The sequence below is a fragment of the Lichenostomus cassidix genome, chromosome 5 (genome assembly GCF_008360975.1).
Source record: "Lichenostomus cassidix isolate B80296 chromosome 5, HeHo_3.0, whole genome shotgun sequence".
In the NCBI taxonomy this organism is placed as follows: Eukaryota; Metazoa; Chordata; class Aves; order Passeriformes; family Meliphagidae; genus Lichenostomus; species Lichenostomus cassidix.
Genome location: NC_139486.1, coordinates 45294173 through 45314683, shown reverse-complemented (window position 1 = coordinate 45314683; position 20511 = coordinate 45294173). Strand labels below are relative to the sequence as shown.

The 20511-nt window shown below is 40.6% G+C and overlaps 1 protein-coding gene across 6 annotated transcripts in view; it reads right to left on the bottom strand.

Moving 5' to 3' along the window:
* Positions 1-1821: 1821 nt before the first annotated feature.
* Positions 1822-20511, bottom strand: part of TSPAN4 (tetraspanin 4) — a 348147-nt gene continuing 329457 nt past the window's right edge. For all 6 annotated transcript variants that reach the window (XM_085062795.1, XM_085062793.1, XM_085062791.1 and 3 more), the window contains 4 exons: positions 17275-17376; positions 10279-10410; positions 8191-8274; positions 1822-5659 (listed from right to left, as the gene is read on the bottom strand). In XM_085062795.1, the coding sequence (XP_084918921.1) occupies positions 5591-5659; positions 8191-8274; positions 10279-10410; positions 17275-17376 (387 nt within the window). In that variant the 3' untranslated portion in view covers positions 1822-5590. The remainder of the gene's footprint in view (positions 5660-8190; positions 8275-10278; positions 10411-17274; positions 17377-20511) is intronic.

The window sequence follows — 20511 nt, the reverse complement described above, 5'->3', positions numbered from 1 at the left end:
ACTTAAATGTAAAGTTTCACAAAGTCAGAAAGGGATTTAAGATAGATGTGGTTAATGAGACCATCTAGTGGCACACTTAATGGCATGAAGACAATTCAAGAAATGTAAACATCCTTACAAAACTGAGGGAGCTGTAAGAAACTTCCACCAAAGGTCTGGGTTATCCCTTATGATGCTTCCTGCATCAACCTCTAAAACCTCTGGGTCTCTACTTCTCCCCTTACACTTTCAATAGTGCAACCGTATTATTGTTCAGAATGCACAGTTTAGAGGCAATTTCACTTTGTCAAGCTGTTTGACCTGCAGGGTACAACAAATTGTATTAAACAGTTTTAGGCATGACTGCAGATAGCATACCTGGCTAACCAGACATTTTATTGATCTGACACAATACAAGTTCCTAGTTGTTCCATTTCAACACATTCTGGTGTTAATTTTTTAAGTTTTTAAATGTAATTTCTGAATGTAAGCAACTACCTCAGAAAAAGTGAAGTCCTTCTGTTTCAAAGTTATCAATAACATACAAGTTGTAAACACAAAATTGGGTTCAGATCTGACTATTTTGTTAATACTTAACAAAATTAAGTTAAGTTGTGAATACTTAACAAAAGTAAGTAACAAAAGTAAGAAATGTTGTAAACCTCATCTCCCAGGAGTTTCTGAATTGTTATAGACTACCACATAATTTCAAATTGTCCTTAAGAGGAAAGAGGGGTGTAAATTTACCTGGGAATGGGTGAGCCACTTTAATAATAATAATAATAATAACAACAAATCTGTAAGGAAGGATAGGTCAAATCAAAGATAGGTAGTGAGAAATGACAAAGAACACTGTGGGGTTTTGTTAAATTGCATACAGTGTGTGAGTGTAGGCACTTGCACACACACACACATCTTTGGATCTGTATAGAATCACTGTTTAGCTTGTAGTGCAGTTGCTTATAAAGAATACAAAAGACATCCTGTTGTAAACTTTTTAAAGAATATTTAATAACTTTTAAAAAATAAAATGTATATTTTAAATTTTGTTCTTTATATGAATGCACAAAAATGAACCATTATAATTGCAGCAACAAAATGCAAAGAACTGAGGAGACCTGCCCACTGTGGTAAGATACCAGTGACAAGGGAGGAGAATCCACAATGGGATCCAAACAAGATTTCCCATGGCAAGTCCCAACACGTTTTCTAACTGTGAACTGTCTAACTTGGTTTCTATGAAGATCATTCACACTTCGCAAATTCTTGCAGATAAATTAAATAAGGAGTAAATAAAGAGCCTGGGTTTAAAATAAATGCCACAATCAACTGCTGGTTTCTGTTGCTTACCTTTGGTGCTACATTTATAGCACAACACCAAAGCCATAGGGTAAAGGAAAGGCTGTGACTTTGTCCATGCTGAGAACCTCCTGTCCCACCCTGGGAAGAAGTAAGAGGCAGCCCAGAGCCACGTGCTCTCAGTGTGACCAGTTTTTATTAGTTTGTGACAAGTGAGGATTTGGGTGGATTCCCACAGCAGCCCTATAGCTGATGCAAGACAGAATATTTTTATAGTGCAGTTCCTTCCTCTCCATATTGTAAATCCTACAATGCTGCATTTAAATGCTAATTATTAAATGGAAGAATAAACCCTTATGAGTTGGTATGATTTGAGGGGGGAGACCACAGAACTATTCATAGAACAGAAACTGGAGTGAATTTCAGTGATTGTATGATGTAGAGCTAAGTAATTCTGTTGTACAAGTAACAAGATTTGGCTGCTAGTGGCAGTACTGGAAAACAAATCATATTCTATGAAATATATTTTTTTGGTTTTTAAAAAAATAATTGTGAAGATGAAAAGCCAAAAGGATATTGGACTGAATCTAAAAAACTAATTCCTTATGCTGCTGAATTCAGTAGGTTCAGCCATATGCCCTGTGCCTTCATATCTTGTCATTAAGCAGAAAGAGCAATGAGAATAAATTAGGAGTGCTCCTTTACTGCCTTTGGTTCTGTCTTTAATTTAAATGTATTGAGTCCTCCTTCATGTTTAAAGATAAGAAGTCAAAATAATATAAAAGACTTTACTAAAAGTGACAAGACACTAATAGGAGCAATTGAAGGATTTCTGTGTTGCTCTGCCTACATTCAATAGCAGCAGCCTTTCAAATAGGTATTATGTACTGCGGGTTACTTATTTATAATCAACCAGTATAATGGGAAGTTTTATGTGTAAAATGGAGCTGTCTTTTTTGGGGTTTTTGCTTGTTTTTTAAGATTGTTGCTGGAACACCGCATAAAATCTTCTAGTCTTGTCAGCAGAGAAAGTATGCAATGCTCTTAAGAAAACAGGGTAAGTCTGAGGCTTGTTATACACAGTATGTGCAGAGGTTTGAAACTGGATTGTGCTGGTAATGCTGTAACCACCCTAACATCTGTTTGGTCTGTGTGCAGAGTTAATAGCATCTAATATACAAAACAGTTCAAATTATGAACAAGTTGCAGGAGCATCTCACTTGTTAGTGGAAGGATAGTATTTAAAAAAGAATTATTAGGAGCAATATGTGATCTGGGGGTTTTTTTGTTTGTCTGCTTGGGATTTTTTGTTTATGGTTTTTGTTTTGTTTTTTCCTCTAACTGTATGTTTTTGTTGCAGTGACTGGGATTTACAAAGTGAGAGTTGCTCACACTCCCTTAGTTACTTGTTTTTGAAAAGCAAGGCAGTTTATCTTATAAAGACACCTAAACTATGGAAAATGATTAGAGGAAACCACAAAATGTGACTTGTCTCCAGTCTGTTTATTGTATATTGTTTCCACTGAAGGTTTAGCTGAAGTCTAGCCGTGTTCTCTAAGACCTCAGCACATATTTACTGTGAGACTCACAGGAGAAGGGTTTCTGATCTCTCTTTTCCCTACACCATCATCAAGCAAATTGATGAGAGCTGCTCTCTGTGGGAGTTCTGCTGCACAATGATTTGCTCCTATCAACTGAACCATCATCAGCCTGCTGTCTCAGTGTTAATTTTTAATGGCAGGGATCACTACAAATAGACTTGTCTACCTTTTATCTGTCTCAAAAAAAATCAATGTTTTATTAATGTATTCATCACTCTGTCATGCTGCTTTTCAGTGATAGAAACTCTAAGTTGTCAGCAGAAGCACTCCTGTGTATAAACTGTAAACCACAGCAAGAACTAATGGTACAGCTAGCCTGGAATTGTCTGTGCAGGTAAGAAAGGAACAGAGCAGAGAGAGGGAAGGAGCAGACTTACACCATCTTTTGAAGAGCAGGACAGTCTGCAGGTCAGCCTGAGCTCAAGAAGCAAAGTGCATGGAGAGTGTGGTGATTGTAACACCACCAGTGAGCCTCTGGCTTGTCTTGGAGTACAGGACACCTTTGTGTGGGCTACTTGCTCAGCTTGGTTAATATTTGTCAGGGTTTGTCTGCATGACAGTAAAGTCTTTCCAAAGTGGTTGGGAGGTTGCTGTGATAGTGATTGGGAAGCCACATAAAATACACACCAGTAATACATTACTTTTAACTTAGCCTACAAAGCTAAATGCCTCATGGGGGTAAGATTTTGGAAGATAATTGCTCTTTTAAACACCAGACTGTCCTAAGCAATTCCCCAGAAAATATGGAGTAGCTTGTGTCTGAGAATGAGAAGACTGCAGGAAATCAAGAAAGAGACAAACCCCCCCAAACCTAAGGAGAGACAGTGAATCTGTCAAATGGTGCAGGTCCAGAAAAGGGTTAGCTATGGGTGTAAGGGAGATTGTTCAATAGGCTGTGGGTTGGCAAGTCCAGCTTTAAATTGCCTTTAAATCAAAACATGCAAAATGGCACTTGTAGCTGGGACCTGCTGTGGTAGGCAGGGTAACTTTCTGTATGAGCTTGATGCATGCTTCCAGTCTGCAGGAATGGCTGCACTGAACTTTCTGGGAGCACAGGGCTCCATGGTCATCTCTCTGGTCTAAATGTCAGTGGCTAACTCCTCAAAGGCTGGCTGAAGGGAGCAGGCTATCTGCATTGCTCTATTTGCCTGTTCCCTGCTGTGTCCTTTCCCTGGGGTGCTTCAGCTTCTCCCTGTCATATATGCACAACCTGGAGCTGCTTGCTGGCAGGGAATTACTTGTTTGAACAATAGGATACATTTGATTCTTGACCTAATCACCAGAAGATGTGCAGAGGAGGGTACTACATAAATTACATCAACAAGTGGCTGTTCCCCGGCTAAGGAAAGTTATGGTTTTGATTTCTGCATATTTCTGTGATTCTGTGATACTCCAGAAAGTGTGGACTATATTCTAGCCAGCAGCTAGGTGAAGGAAAATGCATCTGAAAAAGAGCACTCCAGTTCTAACAGAGACTGATGTGTCTTGGCTGTTGTCAGCATGCAGCTGGGAGGGAAAAAAAAGCTAAGCATAAAAGCATCTGAAGACTTAATAACTCTCAGAAAAATGAGCAATGTGCAAAAGATTTTTCCTCAGCAAAGCAAACTCTATCATACCTGCAGATGATATTATCCCAAGTAAATTAATGAAATGGTGACATTCAGGAAAGGAACAGCTGACAGCTTTGTACACATATTCAAGCGTGGAAATGAGTGATATTTTTTGGCAGACTAACTTGGAACAGTGATGATAAAAAATAAAATCATAGTTGACTGACAGAGCCCACTCACAAGTTGTTTACTGAAATGAAGATACAGCTGAAAGTAATTACTTGTTTCCCAGAGGTATAAGTAATAGTGCCTTGTACAAGAAATAATACTTGGTTATTTCAGTTGGAATGTAAAATAGGATAGAAAGGTTTCCTCTTTCTGAGGTTATATGCTGGGTATTTTCACCTCTTTTCAGAAAAGTATGTGTTTATGAATGTAATATATGTAACATATGCAGTCAACCATCTATATGCCACTGGCAATTAGGAAGTGAGGCAATGTCCAATATTGTTTTCCATTAACAGCCAGGATCTTGCTGTACAGATTTTGATTAAAAGCCTGACTTTACAGCACTTAAGATTAAAAATACTCCTTTAAAACAATGCATTTCTGAAGATTATCATCTCCTACAAAATCATCTTGAGACAGTTGGAGGTGGGGCTGCTTGATCTTGACATTTTAGCTGTGTGCAAACTGTAGTAAAATTACAATTGCATTCAGTGCTAGCTACTCTGTACCTTCTTGCTGAAGAACATTTATTTTCCACGTCCTCTCTTCCAGACCGGAAAATGCGGGAAGGCAGCCTGGCAGCTTTTGCAGAGGTTGCCTCAGTGCCATCTTTTCCTAACATGGGTTTGCAGTCAGCCCCTTGTAAGCAGCCTCTCTTGCCTTGCCACAGGCTATGGAAAAGGAACCATTGCTCTTTGGAGGTTTTCCTCTGCTTAAAGACAAGGCTGCTTCTTACCTGTGCCAGTTCAAGTACTGACTTCCTTTTCTTCCTCCTTCAGTGAAGTGGGGTGATTCACAAAATCTTCAGAAAGATAGCATTATACACAGTTTATAGTACAAAGAGGGGAGGGGGGGAAAAGGTCAGATGAATGAGCATGAAGGAGATTTCTCCTGTGTCCTTTGGAGGAGAAGCAGAAAGATTGGGAATGGTATCTATGCACAGTAGGTGTCTGCCTTGACTACCTGACAATACATGGTCATTGCAAAGGTGAGTCCAAGAATCTAAGAGAAAAGAAAAAACAAACAATCATTTTTCAGTAAGCAAAAAGCCCCTGTTTATTGAAACAACAAGAAAAAAGAGAAAAGCATGACGCTATATTTGTTCACACACAGGAGGACATATCACATTGCTTTTCCTGCCTGTTCATGTCCTTGTTCTGTTCCTAGTGTCTGTCTGCCTTTTGTCCTTATCTGTATTGCTATTTTACAGAAGGAACGGTGAGAGCAGGGTAGAGTTGATCTCTCCATGAAGAGCAGCCACCAGCTACTGGGAAGAAGTATATTGAGAAATATTTGGATGACTTTTGCTTGAAAATATTTTATGGTAGCAATCCACAGCTGTGTGGGCTGTGTGGGGATCCCTGTAGCTGTTGTTTTGAAACATCCCTGGCCCTAAGGATGCTGTGGTTTACTTGCCAGTACTTCACTTTTCCAAGTCTATGTGTGCACAGGTCTCTGTTGGGGAAGCACTGGAGACTGAGCATGCATTAATCATGGTCATCAATGTCTCATCAACAATGTATGTGTTTTTCTACTCAGTCTATTCAAGAGAAGCAGCAGGGAGGTGGGGGTTCTTCTCCCAGCCAAGCACTAACCTGTTGTATTGCCTCTGGTCGATTACTTCATCAAAAGGGGATGGGGGAGAGAGTCTTATTTTCCTTCCAGCTGAAGTACTTACATGAATGTACTAAGTGCTTGTTACTTTCCCTTTGCAACACCACTGTAAGAGCTGTCATTGAAATGAAGGTCTGCCAGGCAGAAAATTTTAGGGTATGAATCTTTTTTTAAGTACTTAATTTGACCACTTCAAATTTAGTCTTTACATGATTAATAGTTCCTGTAAATGAGTATTTTGAAAGAATATATGAATATACACACACTATTATTTATGAAGAAAAAAATGGTTATAAAGTTGTTAATCTTCCTCAAATCTCACTCTTCCATGGTGAACTGTCACATGCTTAGGGCCAGAACAACATTGAAACAGCAACAATAGAGGGAGCCCAGCTCATTTTAGGTGACAGAAACTTTTGTCCTCAGGTAGATTCAATCACATCATGCAGCTGGAAGACAGACTAAAAAGTGTTGTGTTTGGAGGTGTTTTCCCTGAATTGCACAGCATTTACTAGGAATATGAATTTGCATTTTTAAATTGTCTGAAGTATTTTCTCCCATGCAAACTAGTGATGTCTTTCTGTCAGGAAGACAGTATTGTCTTAGAACTTGATTATATTTAAGGTATTTATGAGAAGGACTCTGACATGGGCTGCTGGGGGGTTTTAGTATATCCTTTAAAGATACCCTAAATGCTAAATGGATGATCAAAAGCTGGTTGTTTTGTTTTTTTTTTTTAATTACTGTAATATATTAACAAGAATCATAAATTGTCTTTCTGCCATATGATCTTATGCTTTGTTCCCTAAGCATATCTGCTTACTATACTGGAACAAACCCCAAAACTCTACTGAATTTGGGTCTGTGAGGCATCAGGCATTTGCATTAATAAGTTGCAGCCAATACATGACATATGAGAAAGTAAGATATGTGCCATTCTGCCTAATCTGTCATTAGTGGGAATGTGAGTAGAATTCTAATCCCAGGCTCTCTCTTGCTGGTGCTAGTGGCACACCAGGCAAAATTAAAGAAAAACTGCACCAAACCAAACAACCATGGGTTAATCTGCAGTTGCATGGTGTTAATTAGCTTGGCAATGCCATCCTTTGTGCTTTCGTGTTGAGTGTGCAAGAGGAGGAGCTGGAAACTAAAGCTAGATCTTCACTGAATTGAGGAAAGGGACTTTGAACCAGGCTGAGCTCCAGCACAGCTTTCACCTGTGTATCCTCAGGCTGTGCTATTGGTGCTTAGACAATGGCACAACCCCAGCAGGCTGGATTAAAAGTACAGGCATGTAAGAGATGAAGTGATGGACAACAGATTGTCTCTGACCAAAGTCACACTGGAAAGAACTGCAACTCAAAAATCCGATAGGCAAGTCTATGCCAATCTTATCTACTGAGTTGCCCTGCCATCAATAGCAAAGGAGACTGGGTTTGTTGGCAAGGCTGACAGAATGGGGACCACATCCCTACTTGTAACTTACCCTGGGCCTGAGGGATGAACTTGAAGGCTTAAGCCACCTTTAAACTATCTTGAAGTTGGATATTTAGCCTAAGTGGGTGGTCCTCTCTGGAGAATTACTGGACAAATACAGATACCCCAAAGGAAGTTCATGCTACTCTATGTATCTGTCTTTGGAAGGCAGTGACTGCCCCTGCAGTCTCAGCCTTAGATAAAACACTTGGTAAAGTGCCAGCTCTTTGCATCATAAAGCATCTTAAAACACTGTGCAGCATTCCTAGTTCTGTGCCTTGTACACAGTATTTTAATTAAAGTAAAACACAAACTACTTAAATCTTGCAGAATTTTCCTCTACCATTATGCCAAATTATTCAAACCTGCTTGAGCAGAGTATATCTGAATCTATCTATCTAGTTACAATTAGTTAGGATTTGAAAATTTATATTAAACTGTACCTGCACCATAGCTGTACACAATCCAAAGATTCCCACTGCCAGTAAGTTTTCCTGGAGCCATATTTTCACAGTTTCATAGCAAGGCTAAAAAAACAAAAAACAAAACAAGAATATTTTATTAGCCATAAATACACAGCTCTACTCTTCTGGGAATATAGAGCCAGAGAAAAAAATGGATGTGACCTAGCTGCTAGGTAGGCTGGATTATCAGTTCAGTGCTGGAGCAACTATAATGTATTTTTGGGTTGAATCTTGGACATGGAATACTAATTCTAGTGACAAAAAAAAGTGCACCTCCAAAATGCTGCATGAGCACTGCTTCATATGAATTGGAGCAGCACTGAAGATACTGAGCTGGTTTTGGCTGGGGTAGAGGTAATTTCTTCACAGTGGGTATGGGGCTGTGTTTTGGATTTGTGCTGAACACAAGGTTGATAATCTAGAGAAATTTTTGTTATTATTGAGCAGGGGTTACACAAAGCATGGTTTTTGCTTTTTGCTTTCCCTATTGAACTGTCTCTTTTCTCACCCTTCTGCTTCTCCCCATGATCCCATTGATGGGAAAGTGACCAGGTAGCTGTGTGGGGCTTAGTAGCCAGCTGGGGTTAAACCACAGCAAATAAACAAGCACTGGATTTGGGTCCTCTTTGACCTCTACAACCCAACCAGAAGCAGTTAGAACCTTAGAATGAGGCTTTCATTTTCTCCATGTTTCAGGGAAATAAATATTTCTTGTAATACATAGATACATATGGAACCCGAAAGTCCCGGTGCAAGTGGTTCTGTAGCTGCTCCTGCTGCACATAAGGCCCATTTCATATCATTGTCTATAATTTCAAATTGCACTATGGGCACTCCTCCATAATTTTCTTCCTGCTTTAAATTCTGAAATAGCTGTAACCCTTTTTTACTGGTCCAGTTTTGGGGAGGGTGGAATAAGCCCAAGTGAAACCTTTTTTTAAATAATAATGTCTGCAAGACAATCTGTACAAAAACAGTGCCCCTTTGTCTTGCAAATGTTCATGGCCAAGAATCATTCAGCCTTCAGTAAGTGGCTTTTTACATGTATAAAGGAGAAACTATTAATGCCCACCAGAAGCCAGGGTGTTAACCTGAGCTGATTTTTTGTACCCTGAATGAAATACAAGAATTTTCAGTCCTTAAATTAAGAAAATGACCCAGAGCTACTTGAGGAGTCTAAGGAAGCTGTGTTTGATGTGAACTCAGCCTCTGCGAGTGCCAATCCATGCATATGAAATCTCACTAGAAAGTGGCAAAGAGGGGTTTACTCATTGTCTTCACAAGCCATTAGAACCAGCAAAACTTAGTTATAATTCCACTTCATCAGGTGGCCTTACTTCATACCCCTCCTGTGTAATTGCACTACCTGTAATTGGCACAAAGATTTGCTGAGCTAATTTCAGAGACTTATTTAGGCTTTGCCTATCTGTTCCAGAAAGATCTTGCTGAGGCCATTGTAGGGAAATTATCCCATGGAGTTTTGAGTTTGATTACAGGCAAGTGCAGAAACTCATGAAAAAAAACATGCTGCTGGCAATTCAGCAGAACAGTTCCCACTCTCCTACTGTGCAGTGGAAGCCCCTGAACTAGAGTTCCTGCTGCAAGCAGAGTTCTCCAGGCTCACCCAGTCCTCTTGCCTCAGGACTGCCTGGGCTGTGATTAGCTATGGCTGCTGCTCCAGGGCCTGTGTGTGCATGAACCATTTGCCTTAATTGCTACCTGACACCAGTAGGTGGGACATTACAAAGGACATTCCTGTCATTTCCTAGCTAGATGTCACTAGTCTGCACTGCATATCAGTGTTGGAATAGACCTGTCTGCAGTGTGAAGCAACCGCTTAGAGCCTACTGAGAGGAAACCAGCTCATAAAAATAACTAAATGGGAGGTTTCATTGGAGGTCAAAGGCCAGCTTAACAGGAGCCTTCTGAAAGCACCTGATGAAAGATGAATTAGGATGGATGAATGAGGTGCACAGCTTATCATCTGTATGACCCTGCAAATGACTACCTGCCTGCCTTCACCTGGGCTGCAAGGCAGCTGCTGATGTGTGCTGCAGAGCTACTCACCGCTTTCCACCAGGTCCCTGGGGAATGGAGCCCACAATTCTCACTGAATTCTAAGCAGCAGGAGTCTGGCACCCGGGTTGTGTTGTACACTTCGAACCAGTCCGTGTAGTTGGAGACTCCACAGCATCTGAACTGAAAAAGATGAACCGAGCTGATACCATAAGTGACCTGTACTGACTTCTGCCTGTTCTGACTTTACCTCCTAGAGCTGGACACTCACTGCATTATGATTATACCAACAGAGACTTGAAATTTTAAAGAAATACAGTACTTCCTCAGCGTTACCCAAACAGACCCTTTTCTCCACTCTTTTATTATGTTTAAATATGGTCTTGTATGTAGCTAATGATGCAAGGAGCAAAGGCCCCTATTTGCAGTGGGAGGATGCTGCAGGAGCTGAAAATGGACAACCTCAGACAAGTACTGATATTGAGTTATTGACTGAGCAGAATAACAACAGTTGTTTGCAGCTTGTTGTCAGAAAAAGAGATACAGGTACAGCACCCAAGAGATGAAGATACTGGGATCTCTAAGACACACTACTTCTGGGATCATGATTGTAGGCAAGTTTCTCGCTAAGCTGTTAATTACTAATCACCTTTGAAAGTCTTTGCCAGTCAGCAAAAGATGTATTTTCTCCTGTCTCTCTATGGTGCAGTTCTTTAATGTCATCATCTGATGCTCTGATAGTGGCACCTTAAGTGTCTGCCTACAATGACACAGTGTGCACAGGCAGAGATCACAACACTGCTAAATTGCAGGGTCTGTTCAACTTTGGTAGTGGGAAGAAAGGTACAGGGAACACACAATGGTGCAGGGAATAGCTCTGTGGCCCCCTTGGGCCTTGGGAACTGCTATATTCCTATGATACAAAATAAGCTAAGACTCGTTACCATATAGATGTATACACCATCTGTCGCCCCTATCCCAACTCGAAAGTATGGATTTGTTGGTATTCAGACACTTCAGCACTAATGAGTAAAACAAGACAACACTGGGCTGCAGAACTGCTCTGCTATTCCCAGTACCTCACACTTTTTCAGGGCTATGCCAGCCACCCACACAGTCCTAAAATGACTTGCCCAGATCTTATTTTTTTAAAATGTGATTTTATATAAGCCTGAAGAGTATTTTTTGCATCCCTACAGAGACCACTCTTCTTGTTTCTGACAGATTCATTATCATGCAGATAACTGCATCACCAGGGCCAAGGTCCTAAATTGCGATCCTGATGTTTACACTGGCCTGAGGGAGAGTTTTCCCTTGTTATTACGACAGTTTTAGAGTTCAGGTTGTAGGTGGAGTTGTAGTGTTCAGGTCTTGTTGCACACACAAAATGTGCCACTCAAGACCTATAGAGGGCAGAGGTGTCACACGCTGCCTCATGCATCATATGAGGCTTCAAGCGCTCAGAAAGTACTTCTTGATAGAGACGTTTCAATGCTTAGAGCAGAGTTTTTCTTCTGCCAAGGAAAAGTCAGAAAACTTTCCCAGACAAACTTATTCCCATGTTTCTGCTCTGAGTTTTGATTTGGTCCATGGCAGAAATCAATCCTTAGCTTGCAACTGTTCAATTTGTGAGTTTATAAGGCTTCTATTTCTACAAACCAATGTGAAACTAGAAAAAAAGTTTGTGCCATTCCTTTTTTCCCCTCTATGTTCCTGCACAGAAAACAGGAGGTCCGTGTGTAACAGGTCCCAAAAGCGGGTAGGAGCAGCCTGGAACACATGGCATGCATTTGAGGAAGGCTGGTTTATTTGGAAATCTAACAAGAAAAAGGTCTTGCAGGCTGTCATCATTAGAGTCAGGAGGCAGCTCTTTGATAGACAGTGAGAAGTGACAGCTTGTAAACAGCAAGCCTTAAAAATGTGGCTCAGCTGTGATGTAGAGAATGCAGCGGTAAGGGCTGAGACATTTGAGTGATGTTCTGGCCAAACACAAGTGACACAAGTTTGCATAAATCAGGACTAGACTCCTTCTCCCCATAATAATGCATGGCTGAAGGTGTCAGTCTGACAGACTACGGAGATGAAGATGAAGCACAGGTTTTGTAGCCAAGTGCTCACTAACAGGCTGAGGACAGCTGCTCCTATGGAGCCTGAGAAACAGATGACGGGTAGGCCATGAGCTAGGATTGGGACTCCAAAGAAAAAAAATTCCTCGTAAACCAAAAGGTGAGAATAGGAGGGGAAGCAGTTGCAAAGACAAACTGCAGCTGGACACAAACTGCCTGCCCACAGATTCTCTGTACAGGAGCAGAGCAGACACAGCAGACCCAGCAATGGGAGAATGGGCTAAGCGAAGTTCAAGGTATAAAAGAAGGACATAACAAGAGTGTCAGTAGTCTTGGGACTGGAAGAAATAATGTCTGTTACTATAAGTGGAAGAAATATCTTTGGAAGACAAAGGAAGGATGAGCAATGGGATTAAGCAGCAGATGATGCATAGTCCTAAAGGAGAGGAGGTGACAAATACAGAAGAGTTCTAACACCACAGAGACCTGAGAGTGCAGGAGCAAGTGACAGAGCACTGCTCCATGAAGGCCAAGTCTTCTGGCCTTGTGACTGGCATCTCCAGGGAGCAGGAGCACTGATCCATGGCAGTAGGTCAATGATGCAGGAACAAGGAAACACGCAGCAATGGGATTGAATGGGACACCAGGTCAGATGCAGCAAAGGGGTCCAGCTAGAAGCCAGAAAGGCAGGTAAGAGCTCAGAAAACTCAGAGATTTCATTGTGGATGTCCAAGTAGAAAAGAGAGAGTGTAGGAGTCATGTTGGATCATGTGACAAGCAACTGCTTTATCTCAGGTTCATGAAGCTGAACAGTAAGCAGCCAAATTGCTGAGGGAGATGAAGGGCCATTAGAAGAAAGGGGAACATGGAGGAATTTTTTAGAATCCTCTTAGATTTGAGAACAATGTTCTCTTTTGCAAGGCTTCTAAGCAGGGGTAGTAGGGGACAGGCCTGGAGGACCGAGAAAGTTCAGAGTACATGAAGGATAATTTCTGTCACCAGCAGATTGTTGTAGCCATTTCTACCACAAAGGCTGATGGTCTGCCAATGCCAGGCATGAAACAATTGAAGACTTGATTCTTGCTACAACCACATTCATTTTTTGGTCCTATTTACAACCCTGCCTTGTTCCCTTCACCAGTTAATTAGACAAAGTTGCCTAATTACTTAGTTCTGTTCCTAGTTTAAACAGGGAACAATACATTTTTTTTTTCCCGAAACAATTACAATCTAATAGTGCTAATTTTGGGGTATCCAGACTACCCCACTTTAAAAGGAGTAATCCATTAAAGAAGTTTCTATCTCAGTGCAACAGAAATGGTAAGAAGTTGAATGCCTGTACATATTTTACAGGTAATCCCAATATTGAAGGCTAAGTAGGTCTTATCTTTGCCAAATTCCTGCAAAGTCAGTCAGGGTTTGTGAAAATAAACAGGTTTTCAATCCTTGTTGCAGTTTTTTTAGCAATGCATTGTTTTCTGGGCTTGTGAATGTGGCAAAGAACTAGAGACAGAGTAGGGGACCTTCTTTACACCTTTTTCCTCCATCATTGTAAAAAGTGGTGAATAATACAGTTGTGTTATGAAAATCACATTTAATGGGTGGTTTGGATTACTTCAGCAGTGATTCTGAAGTATGGTTTGATTTTACAGAATCAATGACTGGGTAGAACGAGATTGGTCAAATTTCTTTTCATTTACAGTGGTCTAAATCGACACGAAAGGGCATTACACAGCAGCAAAAGTAAGCTGAATTTGCTCACTTTAGTGAAGCTAATAGGTTTTCTGCATGCATCTCAAACTGCTGCCTAGTTAGTTAAAAGCGGAAGTACTCAAATATTGATCACAAAGATGTTTGGGATGAAGCACAATTTTAAAAATTAATCCTGTTTCCCATTTTCTAATTATCTCCACCTAGGACTTTAACCAGTCCTGGTAGGTAAGGAGTGTAATGCAGTTCAGGATAACTTACCTCCTGAACTATTAGAATTTTAGTCATGTTTAAAAATCACTTTGTAAGCTTTCGTCGTCTTCTGTCACAACATGCAGAATTCATCTGCTTGTGTTTCTGATCCTTTTAAGGTTTGAAATGCTATTGAAAGGGCTGTGAGTTTGGTTAGCTGAAGGTATTAAAAAGAAATCAATAGAATGTTCTGATTTGAAACAGCTCCCTGACCTAGAGGCTTAATAGGACTGCAAAATGAGTCCACTGCCTTTTCTCTCATACACTTTGCAGGTGTGCAGCTTAACCTAACTCCTTCATCAGTAAAATGAACAGCTCAGTCATGGGCCAAAACTGCAACTTCCTCTTTGAAGAGAGGCCCTTTTTCCCCTTGTTTCCATGTTCTTGGGAATCATATGCTTCTGTTAAATACAGGAAAACCATTTATCAAGGCACAAAGGCTTCAGAGAAGAAAAACCTTCCTCACAAGGTGCCCAGGCCTTTCACACTTTGACAAAGAAATAATCACCACGCACAAGTTACTGTGTGCACTGGGCATCCACACTCCTGGTCAAAACTCCCCTCTGATTTGTGACTGGCCAGTCCCACAGAAGTCAAATGCCATCTAAATGTGCTTCTGTTTCTTGAAAAAACAACTTCCTCCTTTTTTCAGCCAAAACTGCCATCCACAGTAGTACCTACTGATCACAGCATAGAGATGGTCTCTATCTAAGTAAATCTTGGGAGAAATGAAGAACTATGCCAGAATGTCTAAGCTTTAACCAGTGGTCAAGCTCTGAAAAACACTTTTGCAAAGAAAGGAGTGCAAATGCAAAGGGGACAAGGGAGAAGGGCTCATTATGATTTATGATTTCTGTTCCTGTCATGTTTTTTACATGGCACGCCTTTTTATTGTGAGGCTGCTGTTTTCCATTCATGTACAGACATGGCTCAGCCAATGACTGATTTATTCCATTAGGAAAAAACTGTCCTATATGACAATGTGGTTCCTCTACTGTGGGTTTTGTTGAGAGCCTTAGGAGACAGAATGCAAACAGCAAGCCTGGGCTGGGACTTTTCTTTCAGAAAATCTCCTGTATTGCCCTAATCCTCCCAATCAGTGATTACACTCTACTGATTAGGGATGTAAGAGATAATGATTATTACACAAAACTCCCCAAGCTGGCATTTAGATAGCACTATTCAACTGCAAAGTGTTTTACATAATTAACCATGATGGGATTGTCTTTGCTGCACCTCTGCAATAGTCTATTCCCACATAGTTTTGAAAGATACATGTGAAAACAGATTATGCAGAATGGCAAAAATGGAACTGTGGGAGCTCTTTGCTGTTCTTAGTGCCCAGCATGGGGAGCACACAGGGTTTGACACTGTGGTACTGCCAAGCTGGCACGTGGTAATTTCACAGTGGCCATGAGAGAGTGATGTCTCCCAGCTGCACACAGCCTGTGGGATGGCATTTTCTTGTAATCTTTTGAGCTCATGAGAGTTAGCTAACATGAGTTTCATCTGAAACTTGTAAGACACTCTGTAAACTGTAATGGGTTTCAAGACCAAAGGAATTATCAGGACAACTGACCATGACCTGCAGCACTACACAAATCGCAGACTGTTGAGTCCTGCCTCAAACCCAAGCTGGTCACTGGTGACCATTTCCTTTAAGCAAAAAGCCAGGTCTTGTTCTTTAGAGAAAAAGAATCTACTGTCCTGCTGTGCAATGGCATCCTAGCATCAGATATGTCTAACTTGAGTTTTTAGCTCTTGGACCAGTTACAGAGCTCTTTTCTCTCAAAACCCTTTTTCCTTCCTGTTCTCTTTCTAAGGACTGCAATCACATCACCACTTCATCTTTGCCTGTTTATATAAGGTATTCAAAATTTCTCACCATAATGTCACTTTCTAAAATTTGTATTATTCTTTTACATCTTTTCTGAATCCAATCAACTCGTGAAGATCTTGAAAAAATGTGACTGTTAACTAGACATTGCATATTGTTACATTTATTTTACACAAAGGGGAGCAGAAAAATTGGTGTTTATATCCCATGAGTCCTCCAAACACTGCTCTTGGCCCCACTTTTGCTAACAGTTCTTGGGGTGTCACTGAAAGCAGATTAATATTTACTGCAAACGTTTTCATATTAGTAATTTTTACTACAATTTTACTATGCACAATTAAGTTACTGTAGAAGAGTAAACCTAATACTGTTGGATACAAGCAATGATATTAAAAATTTTGTCTATATTTCACATGGCTTACTCTCAGGCTAGCACCACAAAATGCATTTCTCTTGTCAGTAATTGACGTGTTCTCCTATTTGATGTATTGGAAAAAGGACAAAGTATTGGAAGAGGAAAATATTAACAATATTGCAAGATGCTGAAGCCTTTTAAAGGTAACCTTTCACATGAAGTTGTTGGGATGCAGAACTGGAATTGGCTTGTTTGCTGGACCTGAATTCTTTGTCTTTCACACACAGGAATGTTTCAGGCAACCTCCTTCACTCAGCACAGACAGGTCCTGCAGACCCAAAGGTGCATGTGGAGTTTGGCCTATCAGTTATTTTGTTCTGTTAGTGATCCCAAATTTTTAATTTCTCAGATAATTTCTTAGCAGCCTGTTGCTCCTGTTACCTTGCATTGTCCATAAGAGTAGACTTTGGGAGCAGTGGGAAAGGTTACTGGCTTTGATCCATTTAAGATATCAGGCAAGACTAAAGCCCTCCTGTCTGTACCATTGACCAGCTCCTTCACCCTCTACACAGCACAGAATTACATGATATTTAGGCATCAATTCAATATAACCTTTTAAAAGAAAGATACTCCCTGTCAAAGGAGAAATAAATAAAAATTACTGCTTGTTACAAAAAGCAGAGGGTTTATTTGCTAATGGGCTGACTGGGTGGAAGAGTGAGGGTGGCTTGGGATCTGGAGGCTTAATTAGGTTCACACCCAGAACATGCTCTTACAGAACCCAGAGGGTAAAGAGGGAGAGGTAAAAAAACAGAACTCAGACTTACATCTGTTTGAATGATGCTCCATGCATTAGTGAGGCCAATATTTCCATCTGTCCCATACAAATGAAGTCCTTTCTTCAGATCCCGCTGAGCATACTTGTCAATCTAAAACCAACAACAAAAGACACAGAACTCAAAATTTGCTGAGTACCACATTTCAGAATCAAGTGCATGGAGCAGAGAGATGTTGGACAATGGTCCTGTACTGAAATGAAAGAAAGGTGAACTAACACTTCCTAACACCTTTCTCCAGCAGAGCTGGTATCTCTTACAGGTATCTGCACTTTGTGAAGAACATGAGGAGTTCCTCTTCTGAGTTTATGTTCATGTTTCCCATCACAGTGACCTTTAATACACCTTTTCCCTTCTCGCTTCACCACCAAAGTACTACAGGGAGACTGGATGCAGTTTAATTACTCACTTTTGCAAATGAAGCCTATCTATGAAAACATTCATCCACACACATAGCATTTCTTTTTAGCTTAGTATCTTTAATTGTGACCAGGTACATTAATGTGTAGACAAACATGGTGTGTTCCCTAGTGACTGCTTCTCTGGCAACTGTCATTCCAGCTGTGTGTGTGTCTAAAATGAAGTAACCAATGCCAATTTTGAGTTAACAGAGGCAGCAAAGGTATTCTGCTTCTGCCATACATTTGAACTTTCCTTCTGCTTTGTGCAGTCAGAAATATTTTCATTTGCAGCTGCAAAATGATGGACGCAAAACATCTTGTACAGTGTAAAAGAGGAATTTTCAACCTACTACATTATAATTATTATGGAGTAAATATAAGGTTACTCAACAACATGACTCCACAAAAAAATCTAAGACCTCTAAAGTTCATCATGTCCAGGAAGCCTCTGTTGTATGTGAAAAAGATTGTGCTTGATCTGTCCAGTTCTTTTGCTTCCTTCCTGAAAGTTTACTAGCATCATGTTGAGCCACTAATAAAAGAGCTTTGAGGCAGTACAAGAAACAGTGCAAGTTAAGATTAAGCACAACTTAATCTCAGCACCTTAACTATCATGCAAGGCCTTTCTCACGGATGACTTCCTCGAGCAGTAGGTGCTGTGATCCCCCTGTAATTATCATGTAAGCTGCTTTTGGCTTTACACAGAGATTATACATAGTCACTGGTACATTAATTAGAAGAGAACACCAAAGCTGAAAGCTGTCATTAAATTTGGAATTAGTTAAGAAAATTACAGGCAATAAACTATAAACTTATATGTGTTGGGGATTCCTAACATTCATTTAAGAATTAGATCGAACTGTTTCAGCTCTGCACTTACTCAGCTCCCTGAGTCTCAACTGGACCTGCTGTGGTCTCCAGCAGAGCCATCAATTAGGATGGATGGGTGGGCATGGTTGCGATGCCAGTCTCAGAGAGGCTTGGAAATTTAGTTAATGTCCTGCAGAGGCAGTGAGGAAAATTAATTGTGGCAAACTAATTCTTATTCAGAAACTAACAGAAACAAAGAGGAACAGGGTAACTGAGGGCAGGTGGGGACAGGAATCCAGCTAGCAGATCTGTTACCTTGAAGATGAAAGAGGAAGGTCTATTTTGAATATTAATTCATCTCACCTGAGAATACTTGCCCTGTAGACTGAGAAAGCTACACACCAGCCTTAGGTTCATATCAGCACTAATATGGAACAAAGGAGAGAACAGAGATTGTTATCTGAAGGGCAGATGCGATGTTACCAAAAGGATGCAAAATGCAAAGTTTGCATTTCCTCACTCAAGTTTTGATTTGCAGTCTTGATGTCCTATTTGAGATGGATACTAACATCAGGATAATTTATTAACTTAAAATTAACATTGATAGAAGAGAGCAAAGTTTTGTTAGTCCACGTGTGCTCTAGCATGGTCTCAGGAGATTGTGTCACCAAGGGATTGTATCACCAAGCATTCCTGATCTTCCTTTTACCTGCAGAAGCCTCAGTAGCAAGCATCTTGCTGAGGCAAAATGAAAGTAAGCCCTCTCTTTCTCATAAAATTAGCCACTTTTCCTGCACAAAGGGTGCAAGGCCTTTATACTGGGAACACAACTGGCATCAGATTTCCAAATTTCAGAAACTGAGTAAACAGCAGAGCATTAGTCAAGAAAACAGGCACCATGTGATCACTTCTCCCACTGCTATTTCAGAAAGCCTCAACATCAAGTCCTGCACATGATATGCCCCATCACTATTTGTTGTTCTAAAAAGAAAGTGCCTGCTTGTATCCTTCTTGGAAGAGAATATAAGCTTTTTAGAATCCCACACCAGGTGTGTATCTCATTTCCTTATCTCTCTCTTACCTCTATGCAGGTTGCAACCCTGGAAGAGGCAAATACATGTAAAACAGTATTGCCAGATTATTTTACCTTTTCATTTCATGTCCACTGACAGGGAAGGTATCCTGAAAGATCACATGGTTTTACACATATATACACACAGAGAGAACTTCACACTGATTTAAGTGATGGTGAAGGTAGGATTTTACACAGTTCTCTTTTACTAAAGTTTCTATCTGACCCTCTAATCAAGTGTGCTGGACCTAAAACAGCATCCTGTTCTCTGAAGCGCAACTGATTTAAAATCCCTTTGTCACGGAGAATGCTTAACTCCTTGAGGCATTCCCACTTTTCTGTTTGCTTACACAAGGGTCAGGACGGTGTTGATCATCCCCTAGGAATAACCTTGCACAGAACCACTGATTCTGTGGGTGGCCATTGGGCTCCAGGAGAAAAGGGGAGCAGGGATTGGCCCTTGGCCTCCTGGCACTTGTGCCTGCAGCTGAAGTACCAGCAGGAAGCTCCCCACCCTCTGTGTCTCCCCTGTTTCCATTTGTTATTAATGTGTTACCTTGCATGAATTAATCAGTGTTGACGTAGCCTTGGACTTCCTGAGAGCCCAGCTGATATTAAACAGGAGCACTGCTCAGTCTCTACGTGCAGTCCTATTAAAAGCACATTGACCTCTGCTCAAATAACCTGCGTACAAGGTTATTAGATGGATATTTTTTCCCTAATTGAAGCACTGCTTGAAGCTCTAGACATATGATTCCTACTGGCTTTGACTAGAGGGGGGTAAGTAAAACTCAAGGTCTATTTGTGGGGCACAGCTGGCAAGTGCTTTTCCTGGTCCTCTTGTTTCCTTCAGTGTCCTGGTCCTGGTCCTCCTGTTTCCTTCAATTTTTTTCCTTCCTCAAAATATTTTTAGAATACCAGGAACTTTTCAATATGCCTTTATTC